Source organism: Salmo salar, chromosome ssa22 (assembly GCF_905237065.1).
Source record: "Salmo salar chromosome ssa22, Ssal_v3.1, whole genome shotgun sequence".
NCBI classification, from domain to species: Eukaryota; Metazoa; Chordata; class Actinopteri; order Salmoniformes; family Salmonidae; genus Salmo; species Salmo salar.
The window spans coordinates 45,208,754-45,219,040 of record NC_059463.1 but is presented as its reverse complement, the minus strand read 5'-3'; the positions used below and the strand labels follow the sequence as shown (position 1 = coordinate 45,219,040).

The window sequence follows — 10,287 nt, the reverse complement described above, 5'->3', positions numbered from 1 at the left end:
TTTCTTCATAGTTTTTGGGGAAGTCTTCAAGGAAGTTTGGATGACCAACTTCCATGACCAGTGTTTTTACAGTGGACAAACTTTAGACTACTGTTTTTTGTCTATTTTCCTTGACACATTTTTTGATATATTATTACACAATGTCGTGTTATTAGAGAACAATTACAATGTTCACGTTGTATGTGCGACTTTCGTTCACAGTAGCAGGAGGATGCAAGATGTAACGGATTTCGGAAGTAGTGAAAGTTTTAGGACACAAACTAATTCTTCAGGAACATTTCTTCATGGAAGTCACTGTATTCTCTATTTTCCTCTGTTTTCAACTAGAATATAGGCATATATTTCGGATACAATGTCTACAACACCTCCCTTTTAATTTGTATGGGTTCTACAATGTAACTCATCATGAAACTCCATGCCATACCGCTATCCTGGGGGACAGCAACGATAAACATCCCGCGTTCTGTAGCTCCCTACTTTCATGGGGAACTTTACAGAACCCATTTGGAAGTGGTCGACATAGAGTGAGTGCAATTCCTTTATTTCTGTGCCTGTCCTATTCCATGCTCAACGAAGGGTTTTACATCCGTCTGCCTGAGATGCAGTAGTTGACCGGTTTTTGTTTAGTTTTTAACTAAGTTCCCCCCCTCATCAGCACACTCCCAGACCATTTCATCACGACCCTGCTGGAAAATCAGCAGAGCCGATTTTGAAGAAGATGAATGGTTTGTTATTATCTACTCAGCCCAATTTTTATCAGGTACATTTTAATCAGGTATTATCCCTAGGGTAGCGATAAGGGCATAACATCCAAAGTGACACTCAGCTGTAAGTAGCCAATGATTAAGCTGTTACATATGTTCAAACCCATTGGGTCATCAGATGTGTACTGTCACTGTACGCTACTATATGTTAACTAATGGTCCTTCACAGGACAACAAGGGCAATGTGGTCCCTTGGCTTTCTGTGCTGAAGAGGGTCCTCTTTGTTCTTTGGCCCCAGCAGCAGGCCCCTGGGGACAGTCCCTCTATGCCTCCATAAGCCACCAGGCTAACATCATACAGCGTAGAGCCCAGAGCCGCAAGAGAAGCCTCACCAGATACATCACTGGTCACACTCTGCCTCACGTAAGCATGCACATTGCATAAATACACACACAAGTACACACACACATAGATACATACACACACACATACACACACACACAGCCCCAGGGGTTGTGGTAAAAAAATTCTAATGGAAAATAATGATGCAATTTTCCATACATGGTTTCGTGAAGCAAAAAAAAACATGTAGCGTCTACTTTTGTATTTTCTTTCAGGTTCAGAGTGATGCACAGCCATCAGTGTTTGGACTCACATTTCACAAATTTGCCCAGGTAAGTCCTCTTGACTGTGTAACGGACAGGCTTCTTTTGCTTATTGCTTGTTACCGTTGATGTTGACCAGATATCTGGTAGTCTATACGTGTGCCCATGCGACATTTGTAGTCAAAGTGGAAGGCTTCACAGCTATCATATCATGTCCTCAACACTAAATATATATAATCTCTCGCTCTCTCATGTCCTCATATTTCCCATTGCACTATTATCTATATGATCCTTTGGGACACAGGTGGAGGCGGGGACTGAGTTCCCCCATCTGACGATCTTCCTCCTCATCCACAACATTGGGCCTCCGGGGGGCACCAACCTGTCCAAGCTGGCCATCAGGGACTCCGTATCTGGGATAGCACCCCTGCAGAGTGGGGGGATGGTGGTGGAGAAAGGCTTCCAGACCTTCATCATCGAAGTACCAGTCAAAAGTTTTTCTTTATTTTTTACAATTTTCTACATTGTAGAATAATAGTGAAGACATCAAAACTATGAAATAACACATATGGAATCATGTAGTAACCAAAGAAGTGTTAAACAAATCAAAATATATTTTATATTTGAGATTCTTCAAATAGCCACCCTTTGCCTTGATGACAGTTTTGCCCACTCTTGGCATTCTCTCAATCAGCTTCAATATTACTCACTGGTCACCATAGCAACAGCCACTCGTAGCACGCGCTCCAGCAGGTATATTTTACTGGTCATCCCCAAAGCCAACACTTCCTTTGGCCACGTTTCCTTCCAGTTATCTGCTGCCAATGACTGGAACGAATTGCAAAAATCACTGAAGTTGGAGACTTATATCTCCCTCACTAACTTTAAGCGTCAGCTGTCAGAATAGCTTACCGATCTCTGCAACTGTACGCAGCCCATCTGTAAATAGCCCATCCAACCAACTACCTACCTCATCCCCATATTTGTTTTTGTTTTTCTGCTCTTTTGCACACCAGTATTTCTACTTGCACATCCTCATCAACACATATATCACTCCAGTGTAAACTGATAAATTGTAATTACTTCTCCACTATTGGCCTATTTATTGCCTTACCTCCTTACTTCATTTGCACACACTGTATACAGATTTTTCTGTTGTGTTATTGACTGTACGTTTGTTTATCCCATGTGTAACTCAGTGTTGTTGTTTTATGTCGCACTGCTTTGCTTTGTCTTGGCCAGGTCGCAGTTGTAAATGAGAACTTGTTCTCAGCTGGCCAACCTGGTTAAATAATGTTGAAATAATAAAAATATAAAAATGAGGAATGCTTTTCCAACAGTTTTGAAGGAGTTCCCACATATGCTTAGCACTTGTTGGCTGATTTTTATTTATTATTTCCTTCACTCTGCGGTCCAACTTATCCAAAACCATCTCAATTGGGTTGAGGTCAGGGGATTGTCGAGGCCAGGTCATCTGATGCAGCACTCATCACGCTCCTTCTTGGTCAAATACCCCTTACACAGCCTGGAGGTGTGTTTTGGGTCATTGTCCTGCTGAAAAACAACTGATAGTGCCACTGAGCTCAAACCAGATGGGATGGCTTATCGCTGCAGAATGCTGTGGTAACCATGCTGGTTAAGTTTTCCTTGAATTCTAATTAAACCACAGACAGTGTCACCACAAAGCACCCCCACACCATCCCACCTCCTCCTCCATGCTTCACGGTGGGAACCACACATGCAGAGATCATCCGTTCACTTACTCTGCGTCTCACAAACACACAGCGGTTGGAACCAAAAATGTCAAATTTGGACTCATGAGCCCAAAGGACAGATTTCCACCGGTCTAATGTCCATTGCTTGTGTTTCTAGGCCCATGCAAGTCTCTTCTTCTTATTGGTGTCCTTTAGTAGTGTTGGTTTCTTTGCAACAATTTGACCGTGAAGGCCTGATTCACGAAGTGTCCTCTGAACAGTTAATGTTGAGATGTGTCTGTTACTTGAACTTTGAAGAATGTATTTGGGCTGCAATCTGAGGTGCAGGTAACTCTAATGAACTTATCCTCTGCAGCAGAGGTAGCTCTGGGAATTCCTTTCCTGTGGCGGTCCTCATGAAAGCCAGTTTCATCATAGCGCTTGATGGTTTTTGCGATTGCCTATGAAGAAACTTTCAAAGTTTTTGACATTTTCCAGATTAACTGACTTTCATGCCTTAAAGTAATGATGGACTGTCATTTCTCTTTACTTATTTGAGCTGTTCCTGCCAAAATATGGACTTGGTCTTTTGCCAAATGTCTAAAATGCATTTTCTGTATACCACCCCTACCTTGTCACAACACAACTGATTGTCTCAAATGCATTAAGAAGGAAATAAATTCCACAAATGAACTTTTAACAACACACACATGTTAATTCAAATGCATTCCAGGTGACTAACTCATAGCTGGTTGAGAGAATGCCAAGAGTGTGCAAAGCTGTCATCAAGGCAAAGGGTGGTTACTTTGAAGAATCTCAAATATAAAATATATTTAGATTTGTTTAACACTTTTTTTCCGCTTCTACATGTTTCTATATGTGTTATTTCATAATTTTGATGTCTTCAATATTATTGTACAATGTAGAAAATAGTAAAAAATTAAGAAAAACTCTAGAATGAGTAGGTGTGTCCTGTCACGTCCTGGCCAGTATATAAGGTTAATTGTTTTGTAGTTTGGTCAGGGCGTGGCAGGGGGTATTTGTTTTATGTGGTTCGGGGTGGTGTGTTTTGTGTAAAGGGTGTTTGATTTAGTAATTTCGGGTTTTGGTTTATGTTTAGTATTCTATGGTTAGTCTAGGTTGTGTGTTTCTATGTTTGGTTGATTGGGGTTGGGACTCTCAGTTGAAGGCAGGTGTTGTCTATCTGCCTTTGATTGAGAGTTCCATATATTAGGGTGTGTTTGTATGTGTGATTGGTGGGTGATTATTCTGTGTATAGCCTTGTGCCTTACCAGACTGTTTATTTGTCGAGTGTTCGTTTTTCGTGTTTTGTTATTTTGTATGGTCATTTTTTAGATTAATTAAAAATCAAGATGAGCATTCACGTACCTGCTGCGTTTTGGTCCTCATTCACCGACAACAACCTTGACAGAATCACCCACCACCAAAGGACCAAGCAGCAGAGGAAGGAGCAGACGGAGTTCGAGTTGGACTGGCGGGAGAAGTGGACTTGGGAGGAAGTTCTGGACGGGGCCGGACCCTGGCATCAGGCTGGGGATTATCGACGCCCGCAGGGGGAAATTGAGGCAGCCAAGGCAGAGAGGCGGTGGTACGAGGCAAAGTACGCGCTGAAGGAGAAGCACGAGAGGCACCCCCAAGAAAATTTTTTGGGGGGGGCACACGGGTAGTTTGGCTAGGCGTAAGAAGAGCCGGAAGCCAGCTACTCGTGGTTATATGGAGGAGCGTATGGGGTGGAGAGCGCTATGTTTCGCTGAGGAGCGCACTATCTCACCCATACGCACGCACAGTCCGGTGCGCGTTATTCCAGCCCCTCGCAGGTGCCGTGCTAGAGCGGGCATCCAGCCTGGTAGGAGGATGCCTGCGCAGCGCATCTGGTCGCCGGTACGCCTCCGAGGACCAGGCTACCCAACTCCCGCTCTACGCACGGGCTACCATCAGGCCCCTGCACAGCCCAGTCTGCCCTGTACGAGCACCCCGCTCGTACAGGGCTACTAGTTCCATCCAGCCAAGGCGGGTTGTGCAGGAGGTAAGATCTAGACCGGCTGTGCGCCTCCATAGCCCTGGGTTTCCAGCTCCTGTCTCTCGTGCGGACCCGGAAGTGCGTCAACCCAGTCCGACTCGTCCTGTTCCCGCTCCCCGCACTAGCCTGGAGGTGCGTGTACATAATCTGGTAAGCCCAGTACCAGCACCACGCACCAGGCTACAAGTGCGTCAACCCAGCCTCGCCAGTCAACAGTCTTCATCAGAGCTGCCCGCCAGTCAACAGTCATCATCAGAGCTGCCCGCCAGTCAACAGTCATCATCAGAGCTGCCCGCCAGTCAACAGTCATCGTCAGAGCTGCCCGCCAGTCAACAGTCATCGTCAGAGCTGCCCGCCAGTCAACAGTCATCGTCAGAGCTGCCCGCCAGTCAACAGTCATCGTCAGAGCTGCCCGCCAGTCAACAGTCATCGTTAGAGCTGCCCGCCAGTCAACAGTCATCGTTAGAGCTGCCCGCCAGTCAACAGTCATCGTTAGAGCTGCCCGCCAGTCAACAGTCGTCAGAGCTGCCCGCCAGTCAACAGTCGCCAGAGAGGTCAGACTGCGCTGAACTGCCGGAGTGGTCAGACTGCGCTGAACTGCCGGAGTGGTCAGACTGCGCTGAACTGCCGGAGTGGCCAGACTGCGCTGAACTGCCGGAGTGGCCAGACTGCGCTGAACTGCCGGAGTGGCCAGACTGCGCTGAACTGCCGGAGTGGCCAGACTGCGCTGAACTGCCGGAGTGGCCAGACTGCGCTGAACTGCCGGAGTGGCCAGACTGCGCTGAACTGCCGGAGTGGCCAGACTGCGCTGAACTGCCGGAGTGGCCAGACTGCGCTGAACTGCCGGAGTGGCCAGACTGCGCTGAACTGCCGGAGTGGCCAGACTGCGCTGAACTGCCGGAGTGGCCAGACTGCGCTGAACTGCCGGAGTGGCCAGACTGCGCTGAACTGCCGGAGTGGCCAGACTGCGCTGAACTGCCGGAGTGGCCAGACTGCGCTGAACTGCCGGAGTGGCCAGACTGCGCTGAACTGCCGGAGTGGCCAGACTGCGCTGAACTGCCGGAGTGGCCAGACTGCGCTGAACTGCCGGAGTGGCCAGACTGCCCTGAACTGCCGGAGTGGCCAGACTGCCCTGAACTGCCGGAGTGGCCAGACTGCCCTGAACTGCCGGAGTGGCCAGACTGCCCTGAACTGCCGGAGTGGCCAGACTGCCCTGAACTGCCGGAGTGGCCAGACTGCCCTGAACTGCCGGAGTGGCCAGACTGCCCTGAACTGCCGGAGTGGCCAGACTGCCCTGAACTGCCGGAGTGGCCAGACTGCCCTGAACTGCCGGAGTGGCCAGACTGCCCTGAACTGCCGGAGTGGCCAGACTGCCCTGAACTGCCGGAGTGGCCAGACTGCCCTGAACTGCCGGAGTGGCCAGACTGCCCTGAACTGCCGGAGTGGCCAGACTGCCCTGAACTGCCGGAGTGGCCAGACTGCCCTGAACTGCCGGAGTGGCCAGACTGCCCTGAACTGCCGGAGTGGCCAGACTGCCCTGAACTGCCGGAGTGGCCAGACTGCCCTGAACTGCCGGAGTGGCCAGACTGCCCTGAACTGCCCCGAATTGCCAGACTGCCCTGAACTGCCCCGAATTGCCAGACTGCCCTGAACTGCCCCGAATTGCCAGACTGCCCAGACTGTCCCGAATTGCCAGACTGCCCAGACTGTCCCGAATTGCCAGACTGCCCAGACTGTCCCGAATTGCCAGACTGCCCAGACTGTCCCGAATTGCCAGACTGCCCAGACTGTCCCGAATTGCCAGACTGCCCAGACTGTCCCGAATTGCCAGACTGCCCAGACTGTCCCGAATTGCCAGACTGCCCAGACTGTCCCGAAATGCCAGACTGCCCAGACTGTCCCGAATTGCCAGACTGCCCAGACTGTCCCCCGGCGATGCCAGAGTGGCCCGACTGCCCCCCGGCGATGCCAGAGTGGCCCGACAGCCTGGAACGGCCGGAGCCAGAGCCACCTCCAGAAATAGGTGGGTTGGGGAGGGGGGGTGTAGCACAGTGCCGTCGTTGACGGCAGCCACCCTCCCTTCCCTCCCTTTAGAAAAGGGGACTTTTTGTTGGTGTTGCTTGGGATTATTTTTTGTTAAGGTGCTTCTGGGGTAGCACCTTTAAGGGGGGGGTACTGTCACGTCCTGGCCAGTATATAAGGTTAATTGTTTTGTAGTTTGGTCAGGGCGTGGCAGGGGGTATTTGTTTTATGTGGTTCGGGGTGGTGTGTTTTGTGTAAAGGGTGTTTGATTTAGTAATTTCGGGTTTTGGTTTATGTTTAGTATTCTATGGTTAGTCTAGGTTGTGTGTTTCTATGTTTGGTTGATTGGGGTTGGGACTCTCAGTTGAAGGCAGGTGTTGTCTATCTGCCTTTGATTGAGAGTTCCATATATTAGGGTGTGTTTGTATGTGTGATTTGTGGGTGATTGTTCTGTGTTTCGCCTTGTGCCTTACCAGACTGTTTTTGTTGATCGTTCGTGTTTTTGTTATTTTGTATGTTCGTTTTGAAAGATAATTAAAAATCAAGATGAGCATTCACGTACCTGCTGCGTTTTGGTCCTCATTCACCGACAACAACTGTGACATGTCCAAACATTTAACTGGTACTGTAAGTCATGAGAAATCTGTCTCTCCTCAGTCTGTCTGTCACACAGGTCGTGTTAGGTAGCCGTAAAATGCAAGAAGAGTACATTTTTATTATATATTTGATTGAATGGTCGGTACTACCTGAACCTGTCTAATAACAGATTATGAATGGTTAGGTCCTACCTGAACCTGTCTAATAACAGATTATGAATGGTTAGGTACTACCTGAAGCTGTCTAATAACAGATTAGGTTCATTTTTGTTTTCTGTTTCAAAAGGTTCTGCTAGTGTGTCCCGCTGAACAGGACCTCAGGCTCCACTTGAACTATCAAACATGACCATTGTGAGAATGATTATGATATGGATTTTACATTGGTTTGGTTGTGTTTCTACAGCTGGGTCTCAGTATGTTGCGACGTATACTGCCTCATCAATGGTCAGGAGTGAAATTTGGGACCTGTCAGCCTTCCTAACGTTCTCCAATGCCTCACTGGTACTGTACTCACACTTATATTTTCATATTTAACTTGCTCTTTTTGCCTCTCGTCATCTGAAACACTTTACATTACTGTACATAGGCATCAGAGGAGGCTGGTGGGAAGAGCTATCGGAGGACAGGCTCATTGTAATGGCTGGAATGGAATTAATGGAACAGGGTCGAACGTGGATTCCATGTGTTTGGTGTGTTTGATACCATTCCATTAATTCCATTCCAGTCTTTACAATGAACTTGTTCTCCTATAGCTCCACCCACCATCCTCCTCTGATAGGCATTATTTCAGGGTAACTTTAACTGTTCTCGCTCCACAGAATGACGTCAATATGTTTGGTCCAGTGGTGGCTAATTTAACACTAAGGGTGAACTCCATGGACAAGGTAACTTAGTATGGACTTTTCAATACAGTAGCCTGCCTCACATTACAGACGTTTTATCACAGTTATCAAGTCACAGGTTTGGCCATGACCCTGATACTAATTTCCTTCTCTATATTGAATATCCTGTTTGGGATAGGGGGCAGTATTTTCACGGCCGGATAAAAAACGTACCCGATTTAATTTGGTTATTACTCCTGCCCAGAAACTAGAATATACATATAATTAGTAGATTTGGATAGAAAACACTCTGAAGTTTATAAAACTGTTTGAATGGTGTCTGTGAGTATAACACAACTCATATGGCAGGCCAAAACCTGAGAAGATTCTATATGGGAAGTGCCCTGTCTGACCATTTCTTGGCCTTCTGTAGCCTCTCTATGAAAAATACAGGATCTCTGCTGTAACGTGACATTTTCTAAGGCTCTCATTGGCTCTAGGAAGGCGCCAGAACATGGAATGATAGCTCTGCAGTCTCTGGGCGAAAAACAGCAGGGGTTTTGGAGAGTGGTCCTTCTGAGAACAATGACACTGGTGCGCGCGTGCATGTGACGACTCCATGTTTTTCTTTCTCTCTTTGAACGAATACGTCGTCGCCGGTTGGAATTTTATCGCTATTTTACGAGAAAAATTGCATAAAAATTGATTTTAAACAGCGTTTGACATGCTTCGAAGTACGGTAATGGAATATTTTGAATTTTTTTGTCACGAAACGCGCCGGCGCGTCACCCTTTGGATAGTTACCTGAATGCACGAACAAAACGGAGCTATTTGGATATAACTATGGATTATTTGGAACCAAAACAACATTTTTTGTAGAAGTCCTGGGAGTGCATTCTGACGAAGAACAGCAAAGGTAATCCAATTTTTCTTATAGTAAATCTGAGTTTGGTGAGTGCTAAACTTGGTGGGTGTCAAAATAGCTAGCCGTGATGGCCGGGCTATCTACTCAGAATATTGCAAAATGTGCTTTCACCGAAAAGCTATTTTAAAATCGGACACCACGATTGCATAAAGGAGTTCTGTATCTATAATTCTTCAAATAATTGTTATGTTTTTTGTGAATGTTTATCGTGAGTAATTTAGTAAATTCACCGGAAGTTTTCGGTGGGTATGCTAGTTCTGAACAAAACATGCTAATGTAAAAAGCTGTTTTTTGATATAAATATGAACTTGATTGAACAAAACATGCATGTATTGTATAACATAATGTCCTAGGAGTGTCATCTGATGAAGATCATCAAAGGTTAGTGCTGCATTTAGCTGTGGTTTTGGTTTTTGTGACATATATGCTAGCTTGAAAAATGGGTGTGTGATTATTTCTGGCTGGTTACTCTCCTGACATAATCTAATGTTTTGCTTTCACTGTAAAGCCTTTTTGAAATCGGACAATGTGGTTAGATAAAGGAGAGTCTTATCTTTCAAATGGTGTAAAATAGTCATATGTTTGAGAAATTGAAATTATAGCATTTTTAAGTTTTTTTGTATTTCGCGCCAGGCACTACCATTGGATATTGGCGAGGCGGAATGCATGTCCATAAGAGAATATGATGTAAATATCTCATATGACCTACTTTCAGATTGACCCCAATCACGGTGTCCACTTTGCTGGGTTTGCTGGGGGATTCTTCCTATCCTTGTTGCTGCTGTTCCTAGGATTTCTAGCCATGAACCTGATATGTGCCAGAGCCAGGAAAACCTCTCCGCAGTGAAGGGTAGGCTGTTATGACTATTACCTCACGAC

At 46.6% G+C, this 10,287-nt stretch overlaps 1 protein-coding gene across 9 annotated transcripts; it reads left to right on the top strand.

Annotated features, from left to right (window-relative positions):
- Window positions 1-24: 24 nt before the first annotated feature.
- Window positions 25-8,774, top strand: LOC106583583 (limbin). Of its 9 annotated transcripts, XM_045705399.1 has the most exons (7): window positions 25-524; window positions 656-725; window positions 934-1,127; window positions 1,322-1,378; window positions 1,614-1,790; window positions 8,066-8,163; window positions 8,481-8,774. In XM_045705399.1, exons 1-6 carry the CDS (start codon window positions 285-287, stop codon window positions 8,141-8,143), a joined length of 816 nt encoding a protein of 271 aa, XP_045561355.1. In that variant the 5' UTR covers window positions 25-284; the 3' UTR covers window positions 8,144-8,163; window positions 8,481-8,774. The 9 variants fall into 9 exon arrangements, 7 of the variants coding, with proteins under 7 accessions (XP_045561355.1, XP_045561357.1, XP_045561356.1 ...); XM_045705401.1 differs by having other exon boundaries at window positions 1,006-1,127; window positions 8,066-8,774; XM_045705400.1 differs by having other exon boundaries at window positions 1,003-1,127; window positions 8,066-8,774.
- Window positions 8,775-10,287: the final 1,513 nt, after the last annotated feature.